Source organism: Helobdella robusta (genome assembly GCF_000326865.2).
Source record: "Helobdella robusta unplaced genomic scaffold HELROscaffold_24, whole genome shotgun sequence".
NCBI lineage: Eukaryota > Metazoa > Annelida > Clitellata > Rhynchobdellida > Glossiphoniidae > Helobdella > Helobdella robusta.
Window position 1 is genome coordinate 1,413,900 of NW_008704261.1, and position 13,200 is coordinate 1,427,099.

A 13,200-nucleotide genomic window follows, 5' to 3' on the forward strand; every position below is an offset into this window, starting at 1 on the left:
TTATTTTAATTTTTTATGTAGTATATCAAAAAAGATTTTGATGTTGAGTCTTGAGGAGAGGACAGTTAAGAGGAGAAGACAGTTTGGTCATTCCCCAATGGTGTCCTCTCTAGAGGACTTTTACTGTATAAAAGATAAAAGCAGGTTTCTTTATTTGAACCCAATTTTTCAATTGAATCTTTACTAAATCTCGTTTTCAGATTTGCAAAAAAATTTTTTAGAAATTTGCTCTGGAAGCAGAAACCTATATTTTTTATGCAAACTTGGCAAACGCTGTTGTCCGTTTTTGTTAAATTACAATGCACCAAGGTACTGTAAACATTGTTTGCCTAAATATTATAAGCAGAGTTCTGCCTAATGAAATAAAATTTCAGAAGAAATTATTTAAAACATATACTTTTATTATTCAGTACCAATAATTTTTCAGCTCTATCGTGTTTTTTGCGGAAATTTTTCTGGTTAATTTCAAGAATTTTTCGTTACTTTAGTGCTGTTCAGAGTCGGCGTAGTTAATGTTTTTCACGTAGATTAGTCTACAGTTGTCGGTTCGATGTTTTTTTTATTTCGCTTTTGTTGTTATATTTCGGGAGTCATTTTTTTTTTTGTTGTTTTTGTTTATTTCCATATAATTTCAATTTTTTGTTATTTTTAATACACAACTTTATTAGTTAATTTGGCAAATTTATTCTTTTACTCTACGCGTTTTAAACCCACGATAACTGTATTACAGATTTGATCGTTTCAACATCTGCCAATCGTTTTCATAGTTCCGTTGTTTATTATCCATCATTAAATGCTAATTTTATGTTTTAGAAAAATATTTTTGTTTATTTTATTGTGTAAGTTTTTAATTTATGATTACACATCAAATTGACTACATTTGTGTTGATGAAAATTCAATTCATTTGAAATAAGATTAGAAACCCTTTTGTAAATGATTGTTTATTAAAGACATTGTTTTTTATTTATGTTATTTTCTAAATTAGTTCACTCTTATACAATTACCTGGGTATTAGAAAATTGGATAAGTTTTAAAGTTTGAGGTGACTAAAACAGTTTTTTCTCAAATCATAAACACATTTTAGTTCAAATTAACTCTAACAAAAATTTTGGTGAGAGTTTCAGCTTCAAGACAACCCCTGACCACGCTGGTGCGTGTTTTCGAGCAGGAATGTTTAACAGCTTACAATTGTTCTCTATTCTCTATTATCCATTTAAGCCCTAAAATATCGGTGAAGGACAACTTTCCATTTAACTGAGTGTTGTTGTATTTTGCATACATATCAAATTTTGTAGTTTGGGGTATTTTTAATTAAAAAAACCATGAAAAAACAAAAATTTTGTTTTGACCATATCCTTATTATATTTTGTTTGTGCTCTCAAAAATTTTATGAGTTAGGAATTTTGCAACACTACATGGCATTTGAAACAACAATGACATCTTTCATGGTGCAAGTATTTTTAATTAAAAAAACCATGAAAGAACAAAAATTTAGTTTTAAACATATTCTTATTATTTTTTGTTTGCGCTCTCAAAAATTTTATGAATTAGGAATTTTGCAACACTACATGGCATTTGAAACAATAATGACATCTTTCTTGGTGCAACAAACATAAGAAATTGTAGAAATATTTTATAAAAATTATACGTATTAAATTGTTCTGATGTATTTTTTACAATATTATTACAATTTAAAAACTGCAAAACAAGACACTAAAAAAATTTTTCGTTGATCATTTCTTCATCGTCTGATGGTGGAGCAAACCAGGCAATTTTTATCGGCACCCCTTTTCTGGGCCTCCTTCCCTTTGCTTATTTCACTTAAGTTGATATAGTGCAACCATGATCCCTTGATTCCTGCACTCCTTCATTGGCCCTTTCACTTCAATTTACATTACCGGCTTCTTTCATTTTGATGTTTGCCACATTATTTGTTGAATGCTGTTTCTTTTCACGTTTCCTTCCGGGCTCTGGAGCTGGTGAATTTGCATCTGTGGTTGGAACGTGCAATGGATATTTAGTGAAATGTTGTTTTAATTTGTCTACGTTTTATTTTATTATTATTATAAACGTGATATGTAAATTCATGAGAATGTATACCAAATGTATGACTGCTCATAATTACTGTAATAACAATAGCTGACAATCATACATTTGAGTACCTTTTTTTGAATATAGAATAATCATCTGAAGCTGAACCATATTTCATAAACTTTCATGTTGTCTCTAGAATTTGTACTGTAAATATAAAAAATGGGAAATGTCTGCTTTCAATTTTAATAATTTCTAGTTATTGATAAAAGCCAGAGTAAATTAATGACAAATCTGCCTTTATATTGTATGCCATGAATATGAAATGGACTGGTTTTAGCAAACTGTGTTTATTCTACATTTAATCAGTGATAAAATAAGTAATATTTAAATAAATTTTTTTAAAGTGTATTTTCAATACTTTACTTTTAGCGATTAAAATCAGGATAGTTTTATATTTAAGTGCAAATCATTTACGTAAGTCATTGGCAACTAATTTGACAACAAAGAGACACAAATGTTTAAAAATATTTTATTAAAAAATGAAATGAAATGATATCTTTTTTTTATAGAAACTTTCAATCGATATAACATTATCTAAAGTTTATCTCAAAAAAAGTTATATTTTGTATGAAAAAATTAATTAGATAAAAAAAGGAATTATTAAAATTGGAAACTAGTTAATATATTGCTGCAGTAAAATTATGATGTAGATTAATGATCAGATATTTACAAATGCAGATGAGAATGCAATAATAAACTCTTGCAGAAAAAATACTGAATAGTATAAAGAGATTTAAAAAATGCATGTTTAAATTGAAATCAAAAATTTGATAACATTAAATGATTGGATATAAAGGCATACATGTTAGGTAAAGAAGGTCTTGAGAATAATTTTGTTAGTTGATGAATATATAAAAAAGTATAATGAACATTTTTCAATATTGGGGTTTGATTTATAATTACAATATTAAAAATTTGTTGTCAGCTTAATTTCAAAAACTAATTATGACAGGAAAAAAAATTGAAGGCCAATTGTTAAATGTTTTGAATGAAAAAACAAATTCCAAAACAATGAAGAATTGAAATAATTGTTGATGCATTATTGTTTCAATTGAATGAATCAAATGTGAAAACTCAATTAGAAATGAAATATGATTGAAGTATGTTAAAGTATGTTAAAATATGTTGAAAATAATGATTTCATAGATAAAAAAAATAAATGAAATATAAAATAATGAAGATGTTAGAGTGACAGGTTTTATTAAAACATAATGACCAAATAAAAAATTCAGATTTTACCAACATATAGCAAAAGATTGTTTAATATATATATGACACAAATATATTTACTAAGTAAATCAAACAATTCAAAATTTACAAATGGTTGATAAATCTTTTCATTGATAAATGGTTTTATTGTCCCTTGAAATGTATTAACTTATGAAATTTAGAACGAATCTTTATTTGATTTGTGGTTTTTTCGAAATGAAATGAACGTACATTTATATATGTTTTTGCAATAAGTCTAAGTAAACAAAAATAATGATTATTTAATCCATTAAATGTATCTGTTATATATTCTTTGAGATTTAATAAATCTTCATTGGCCAACCTTTTAAAAACATTTGAAACTACCGATTCAGTATTCATTTTATGTCGCTCGGTTTCCATTTTTAATTGCCACTCTGATACATGACAAATCTGTTTATTAAATGCTAGGAATAGTTTATTGGTAGCCGTCTGTTATTGGCAATGTTGTTAATGATTGTTAATGCATTGTTTCTATTGTTATTCAATCGTAATATATGTTTTCTTGTATACTGTTTTATGATGATGATATAGAAAAAGCATAACGCAAAAATTTTTAGAAATCAATTATTTTAATAACCCTGACACCACGGGAAGGAAAAACCAAACCACCGTCGTCGATGTAAAAGCATTTTTTTAAAGAGAAATTTTCAAACCAACTATATGAAAACTTCCTGGTGTAAAATGTTTGCTACAAATTAAAATCTTTTTTTTCATCGTAATTGTCAATGTATTTTTTAATGAGATTTTCCCATTGCATTCTCTTAATTAAAATTAAATTTAACTCTTAAAAATTTAACTCTTTAAATTTAACTCTTAATTAAAATTTAACTTAATATCAGCACAAATTATTTATACAACTTTGAGTTAAAATTACCATTTAATGCATTTATTATGTTACTAATATTATTTATTACTATTATATTGTATTATTATGTATAATTGTTTGCTGATTATTATAATTATATTACATAGTGTTATACTTTATAGCTATAGTATAGTATAATCTAAATTAAATTAACTTGTGTAAAGTAACATTTTCATCTAAATGGCATTTTGTAATGAAACAAACAGGCATTTTTATTTGGTTGAGAATCTGTGTCTGTCAAATTGTTTATATTGCTTACTTATTTTTTATTTTATTTATGTTTATTCAAATCGTCATCAACCAATAAGTAATAAAGAGTTGACAAAATAAACTAGAAATTTTTCTTTTTTTTCATTAGGGGGGGCGATCGCCCCCATCGCCCCCCCCCTATGGATCCGCCACTGCCTGCAAGAACTTTAAGAAGACATCAAAAGCCATGACAACATATCCGGGAACTATAAAGCTTAGTCGGTTGTCAGGCGCTCTAAAGATTTGACTCTTTGTGGGACATGTTCACAAATTTTTTGTAATGATTTCACAGGATTTCAATGAATAAAATGCCAAAAATGTAACATTTGGCATCATAATTCCTGTGTATAGGGCTGGAAGAAGACCATCGTAGAACTTTTATTTGTATCAATTGGAACAATAATTAACAATAACATTTTTATTTTCTTTTCATCCAATTTTTATTTTATGTACAATAAAACTGTTAAAATGTTTTTACATTTTCGGATTTGAAACTATTTTTAAGGCTTATTTTAATAGTTTTTCTACACAGGCCTTGCCCCAGGCATGGGGCAAAAGGCCCATTTTATAGAGGTCTACGGTTTGTGCTATAAAACATAGGAAACCTATGTTTGAACAATTTAATTTGTAAAATTAGATAACTTGTGCTATAAAACATAGGAAACCTATGTTTGAACAATTTAATTTGTAAAATTAGATAAAGGACATATCAATCTAGTAAAATAATCACTAATATTGTAGAAATATTCTATCTTTTAGATGTAGTCACTCATCAAAGGCTTAACTATGGCTTCTTGCCCCACCCTACCCTATATATAATATGCTCATGATGAATATACACATATATACAAGTTCACATGTGAACAAATGAATATACAAACATACATCCAGACATAGAAACATACATAAATATATACATACAATCAAACTTAGGTGGCAAATGTCAAAGTTTATGTTTAACATGGAAATTTATAAAATATCAGTTCTAATAAGAAAATGTAATTATTTTTAAGTACAAGTACTTGAGAAAGTACTTAAGTATGAGCATATATAAAAAAATTAAGTAGAACAATGCAAGTACATTTTGATACTTAGTTTGTTTTTATATACAAATGTACTTACGAACTCCACATCGCCACATAATAAAGCAGTTAATTGTACATTAAAATGATGCAGTTTAGAGCCTTTAAAAAACGCTTCCACAATAAAGATAAAAAACATCAAAGTCACATATTCTGAAATATCGTTATCAGAATTTAGAAAACGTCTTAAAACACATTTGTTTATTTTATAAGTATTCAACCGTTCTACACCGCCGTCAAGCTACTGAAAATGTGGTCAACTTGTAAACTTCTGCGTGGAGTGCGCTGATGAAAAGCAATTATAATTAGCGCTTTATGAATATCATATTACTATATATATATATATATATATATATATATATATATATATATATATATATATATATATATATGCAAATTTCATTGAAATTGTTTGCCCATTTTGCATTAATTAACTTCTTTATAAGACATTCAACGAGGCGGTATTGTTTGAGTTCATATTTATCTAAAACTGGAATAAAACTTGTATGTCGTCAGGGTGGAGAATGCCACCTTCAGACCTGATGCCCTAGCCATTGCTGAAATTAACATTTTTACTTCAAAAATAGGTGGGTGTTTTTATTAGTGTTTCAAACGATTTGATCCGTTAGACAAATAAAAAAAATTATGGAAAACTATTTGAATTGAAAAATATGTATATAATCTTTTATAGTTTAGTAGACAGTTGAAAAATTATTTTCTTGTACGTAATTCATTTGCCAAATTTGTTTTTGAACAGTTCACTCAGTAAACAAACTGGAACTGTCGATATATCATGTCGTTCAGAAAGGAACATATAAAGATCAACACGCTGGCTTGGCCATTGACAAGAATACTGTAACTTTTTCCGTTGCATGTGGAAATTATAACGAGGCTCTTGACGACGGTCCTGGTTGGTGGATGATTGATTTACAGAAGACTGAGCCCATCTCGAAGGTTGTCCTCACCAGCAGTCACATCTCCCGCTGTACGTTTTCTACTAGAGTTTTTTTGATTCCTAAACAATAAGTAATGTCATGTTCTACTTCTGACACCCTTACTCTTACTTTCGGGGTACTTCAGGGTTCTATTCTTAGCCCTCTTCTATTTATGCTCTATACTTCTAAATTACCTCTTATTATTAATAACTTTTTTTTCACCATTCAACTATATGCTGAAGATTGGCTGATAAACACAATACTAAATCAACGACCACATCACCAAACGACAAGAGAGGAGTTGGCTATTATTTGGATGTCGTCAGCAAATGCATGAAACCTGAAATTGTACGACTCAATTATTGTGTAAACATCTGCTGTATAAAGCAAAAAGAGAATAGGACCTAAGACGGAACCCTGTGGTACACCGTATGACAAAGCATCGACAGCTGCCAAATTTGTTTTGAATAAAATTTGTTGAGTACGACCAGCAAGGTACGACGACACGAACCACTGGTGAACCACTCCCGATAGTCCAAATGTTTGCTTCAGTTTTTTGAGAAGTATTGCATGATCGACGCAATCGAACACCGAGCTCATGTCCAAGAGAGCAAGCAATGACACATTTTGTTCGTCCATTGATGAATACAACCCTGACGAAACATCAATTAAAGTTGTTTCTGTCGAGTGAAACACACGATAACCCGACTGGTGAACCGGCAGAAGATTATGAATTTTCAAATGAGAAGCAAATTGTGATAAAACGATTCTTTCAACCAACTTTGACAAAAACATAAGGTTTGATACAAGTCGGTAATTTTTTAACTCATGTCTATCAAGAGAATTCTTCTTCAAAATTGGTGTGACAACAGCATTTTTAAACGCAGATGAAAATGAGCCAGAACTCAAAAACAAATTTATGAAAAACGTTAAAAACGGTAAAAACAAATCAACAAATCTTTAAAAAATCTTTGTACACAATCAAGAAAACAAAATTTTGATGGAGACTCTAAAATGACTTTTTTTTATGTAGCTGTCAGTACAGGGCGAGAAGTTTGAAAAAAAGATTCTTCATCAAGATCACATGGAGTGAATGTTGGTTCATCACAATGATTGGTTAAATTACGAACATCATCAATTTTGTTTTTGACAAACTTGGAAAAGTCAAGAGAACTATGATCAACTTCTGATACATCCATTACCTGTTCCATTCCAAGCAAACCGTTAACGGCATTCCAAAGACGTTTTGGTTTGTCGCTATTTGATTCCACCCAGTTTTTCCAATAACAATTTTTCTTTTTGACAAACTAGCAATATAATATATATATATATATATATATATATATATATATATATATATATATATATATATATATATATAGTTAGTTAGTTGGCTGTAACGGTTGGATATTTTTCGCTGCTAGTAAATCTCAATTTTATTCGTTAATTTCAATAAATTTCTGTTGTATTTTAGAATAATCGATTAAGTAAATTTAGTTTAATATAAATTAAATTAAATAATATTATAGTTTTAGTTATTTATAAAGTTTAATTATAGAATAAGTTTTTTTTTAATTTGGAGTCACGTGATTGCTCATTATAATTTGTGTGCGCCGGCATGTCTGCAGCTAATGGTGAGAAATGTACATGCAGAAAGTGTTTGAAAGAATTAAAGGTGAATAAAAAACGTGGATGCTGTTATCGATGTAATAGTATTTTTCATTTGGAATGTACACTTTTGACTGAACCTATATGCGAGATAGTTGAAGCGTATAACAATTTAAAATGGTTCTGTGACGACTGTGTTGAATCGTCAACCGAACTAAAAGGTTTTGAATTCAAGAAAATGTTCAATGATCTTGAGGCTGGTAGTGCTCAGATTCTGCCAAAGTTGGATAAATTTAATGATGAACTCCAACAAGAAATGAATAATATTAAAGCAAGTCTTATGTTAAATGAACGTACATTGTTTCGACTTGATAATAATGAATCGTCAGTTCGTAATGAAATAACAAACTTGAAAAATGAAATGGGTAATACGTTCGCTGACATTGTTAAGCGAGAAGTTAAAACCAATGTCAATGTAATCAACAATGAGATGGGTACCACATTTGCCGACATTGTTAGACGTGAAGTCAAAGACCGTGTTGATGTCATTAATGATGGAGTAAAGGCTGTACATAAAACGTTAAATGATGCAACTATACTTAAAGAGAGAGAATTGAATTTAGTTTTCTTCCGCCTGGATGAGGGTAATAGCGACCGTTCTAATATTATGAAAATATTAAAACATCTATCGGACGAGACATCTGAAAAAGACATTGTCAAAGTTATGAGACTCGGAAAAAAGAAAGATGGTGCTGTTCGACCGATATTGGTAAAATTTGATAATTTGAATGTCAAAAATAACATCATGCGGAACGTCTCCAGAATGAAGTCGTTGTCTGAAGAGTTTAAACACATTGGTCTTAGCCATGATTTGACTATTGACCAAAGGAAGGAGCACAGGGCTCTGGTTGACAAGGCAAAAGTGGATGAAGCAGCTGATAAGTCGGGTTTTTTATACAGAGTAGTGGGGCCAGTGAGAAGGTGGAGGATTGTAACATTTCATCCGGAGATAAAGTAAATTTAATAAATGTTGGTTTGTTAAATATCAGATCAATTGTTTCAAAATTTGATATTGTTCATGAATTGATTTTGGATGGGCTGGATATTTTTGTGTTGGTTGAAACTTGGCATCGGGCGTCAGATAATATTTCAGTTAAATTGTCAATGCCATCGGGCTTTAATTTTGTGGATTATTTGAGACCCCACGATCCTCATCATGGTTGTTTAATTGTATTTCATAGATCTCGTTTTGAATGCAAAGAAGTTAGTTTACCACTACTGACTACGTTTGAAGCTATTGCTCTTAGATTCATAATAAATAAAACAGATTTTGTTTTGTTGGCGGTATACAGACCTGGCTCGGCATTGGTTAGTGCTTTGTTTTTTGAAAAACTTGTAAATGTATTAGAAAATATTTCTGTTCTAAGTTCAAATGTTTTGCTAGCGGGTGATTTTAATGTTCATCTTGAAAGAGCTAATGATCAGAATACCATTCGTTTACTTGAAGTTTTTGAAATGTTTCAATTAACAAATCATGTAAATAAACCGACTCATGTTCTTGGTGGTACACTCGATTTAATTGCCAGTTCTAGTGATTTCCAGGCTACAGATTGTAGAGTTTTACCAAGTGGTGTCTACTCTGATCATGGTTTGGTTTTGGTTCAAATACCAATAAAACAATTATGTAACAAGACAAATATAAAATTAGTCAGATCTTGGAAGTATATGAATGGTGATGACTTAGCAACGCTTGTGGAAAAATCTCCTTTATCTAAACCGTGTCAAAGCGACAACATTGATTGTGAATTTAATATTTTTAATGATGAATTGACGAAGATAGTTAATATAATCGCACCACTTCGTTATGTTAAAATTAGGTGTGATCTAATCTGTCCTAGGTTTGATAAGGAATGTTACATTGCAAGAGCAGATTGTCGAAGAAAAGAAAGAAAATATAGAAACTGTGTGCTGCCTGAGCGTCGTGGTGATTGGGTCACAGCTTTGAAGCATAAAACTAAGCTTTTTTCAAAAAAGCGAAATTCTTATTGGAAAAAATTAATCAATGATAATAAAAATAGTCCTAAAAATCTATGGAGCATTGTCAACAGAGTATTATGCAATAACAATTCGATTTCAATTCAAGAGACGCCAGATTATAGCTCTGATCAATTTTTAAATTTTTTTCAAGAGAAAATTGATAGAGTTAGACAAGCTACGAACGTTGCAAATCGACCAGCTTTTGATGAAAGTAAATTAAACAGTGATGAATTGTTTTCATTTTTTCCACCTGTAACTGAAACGGAATTAAAAAAGATTATATTTAATTTACCATCAAAGACGTGTCTATTGGATTTGATTCCTACTTATGTTCTTAAGAAGTATTTAGATTTATTTATTACTTTTTTGACAAGTTTTGTCAATTTAAGCTTGACAACTAGTGCGTTTCCTGCTCTTTGTAAGCATGCAATTGTTCTCCCAATTTTGAAAAAAATAATGCAGATAGGAGTGATCTAAGGAATTACCGACCAGTTTCAAACTTGTGTTTTGTGTCGAAAGTCATCGAACGCGTCGTTGCAAAAAGTTTGTTAAAACACATAGATAAATTTAAATTGATTTCTCTCTGCCAATCTGGATATAGACGTTACCATTCTACGGAAACCGCTTTGTTATATGTTTTATCAAAAATATATGCTGCTATTGATGAGCAAAATGTTTCTCTGTTGACGTTTTTGGATATGTCTGCGGCATTTGATTGTGTAGATCATGGTATTCTGTTGGAGAGAATGAACAACGATTTTGGGATTTCGGGCCCCGTGATTGATTGGTTTAAGTCTTATCTTTCTGGAAGAACAGAACAAGTCTCTTATAAAAATAAATTATCAAATATAAAACTGGTCTCCTCCGGTGTACCACAGGGTTCTGTGCTTGAACCTATTTTGTTCTTATTATATACAGCTGATCTTTATGGAGTTATCGAGTCATTTGGTTTTAAATACCATGCTTTCGCAGATGACATTCAGATAATTTTAAGTAGTAAACCTGATACCTTCCATTTTGAAATTAACAAGCTTATCGAATGTTTGGATGTCCTGTAATTATCTGAAGTTAAATCAGTGCAAGTCCCAGTTTCTTCCTATAGGCACCTGGCAGCAGTTATCTAGGGTTGGTATTAATTCAGTTATAATACAAAATGAAAATGTTCAGTTTTGCCATAGGGCTACAAATTTGGGGTGTATTTTTGACACCAAACTAACTATGAATGATCATATAAAAACAATTGTGAAGACATGTTCATTCCAACTGCAAAGATTGAATCGAGTTAAAAAATCATTGAACAAATCAACATTAAAGTCATTAATGCACGCGTTCATCCATTCACGTTTGGACTATTGCAATAGCATGTTTTATGGTTTAGATGCTTCGATTGTGATGCTTCAGTCCATCCAGAATAGAGCTGCTAAAATTGTTGCAGGTGGTGCTAAATTTGATCGCGTTACGCCGATTTTGAGGAACCGACATTGGCTAACTGTCAATAAAAGGATAATATATAAAATCTGTATGGTAATGTACAAGGTTTTAAATGGATTTACGCCAGAATATTTGACATGCAAGTTCAATAAGAAGAGATCAAATTTGCGTATTGGCACAAGTCTAAGATCTGATGATGATAATTTGATGGTTATGCCTGTTTTTCGTTTGCAGATAGGAGCAAGAAGTATTGCAGTGTCGGGGGCGGTTGAATGGAATGGTTTGCCACGGTCGTTGAGGGTGTGCAATTCAGGAATTGAAAACTTTAGGAAGAATTTGAAGACTCATTTATTTAATCAATAACTGTGAACTGATTTATTTGTGGTTTATTTTATCTACTTTTTCCGCTATTTCTGTTAATTATAGGATAGCGCTTTTGAAAAATTAACATTATTATTTTTAATAAGCGCTTCATAAATTTTAATGATAATAATAATAATAATAATATAATATATAATCTCACTAGTTTGAATAATGTCAACGTATCTAACGTATTAATACATTAGTTGATAATAATTCATGTATGAATTTTAATTAAATCTAACTTAATTATTGACTGAATTTTGATAGCAAATAAGTTTTTTTTGTAAGAAATATGAAAACCATTTGTGCATCAACTTAACAGTTATATATTCCTGCTATTAAGAGTTAATTTGAGAAAAATTGAAAATTTAATTTCAGCTGCATAAAATTTATTATATAAATCAACTCAAATGGTAATATAATAACAATAAAGAACATCAATATAAAAGTTAGATACAGACATTTGGAAAAATTGGGCAGGCCGTGGCTCACCCGTTGTTGCCAAAAACGAGCGTGATGTGCAGAAAAAGCTTTCCAGCCTAATTTTGGCGACACTAACAAAATTTTTGTGAATTTCTTGGCCCCCCGACTCAAATGGTAATATAATAACAATAAAGAACATCAATATAAAGTTAGATACAGACATTTGGAAAAATTGGGCAGGCCGTGGCTCACCCGTTGTTGCCAAAAACGAGCGTGATGGGCAGAAAAAGCTTTCCAGCCTAATTTTGGCGACATTAACAAAATTTTTGTGAATTTCTTGGCCCCCCGTCAAATGTTGACCTCCTCGTCAACTTTTTTTTAGATCCGCTACTGCTTGAAAAAAAACGTTCCGGAAGACAGAGATTTCCAAAGTTTTAAAGTTTATGTCAAGAAGTTATTCACTTGAAAAAAATAAAAAGCTTTAAAAAAATGCAACCATCTGTCCATGAACCGATAAAAACGCAATGAAATGGAATGTTTTGCTCGGTAGGTACATTGATTCAAAATGCCATGACTCAAAATGTTAGATTGGGAAATAATTGAAAGAGGTCTGACCGATACTTCGCCATTAAGAAAGCACCACATCTGTATAAAATAAAAAATATTATTTTAAATTCTCATTCATTCATTTACTCATTCATGCATTCAGTCATTCATCAAGTCATTAATTCATTCATCCATTCGTTCACCGTTCACCGATTTTTCATCCATTTAATTCATTTTTTGATTAATTTACTCCTTTTTTCGTTTACAAATTTGCTTAATAATTTTCTACTTTCATTCTCCGTCATATTCAACCAT

At 30.3% G+C, this 13,200-nt stretch overlaps 2 protein-coding genes across 2 annotated transcripts; one reads left to right on the forward strand and one right to left on the reverse strand.

The window, feature by feature from the left end:
* Window positions 1-65: 65 nt before the first annotated feature.
* HELRODRAFT_172689 (hypothetical protein) lies at window positions 66-2,203 on the reverse strand (the record flags this gene model as incomplete). Its single annotated transcript, XM_009019349.1, has 4 exons — window positions 66-273; window positions 1,188-1,255; window positions 1,895-1,992; window positions 2,164-2,203. 4 exons carry the CDS (start codon window positions 2,201-2,203, stop codon window positions 66-68), a joined length of 414 nt encoding a protein of 137 aa, XP_009017597.1.
* Window positions 2,204-8,095: 5,892 nt separating this feature from the next.
* On the forward strand, window positions 8,096-9,103 carry HELRODRAFT_172690 (hypothetical protein; the record flags this gene model as incomplete). Its single annotated transcript, XM_009019350.1, has 1 exon — window positions 8,096-9,103. One exon carries the CDS (start codon window positions 8,096-8,098, stop codon window positions 9,101-9,103), a length of 1,008 nt encoding a protein of 335 aa, XP_009017598.1.
* Window positions 9,104-13,200: the final 4,097 nt, after the last annotated feature.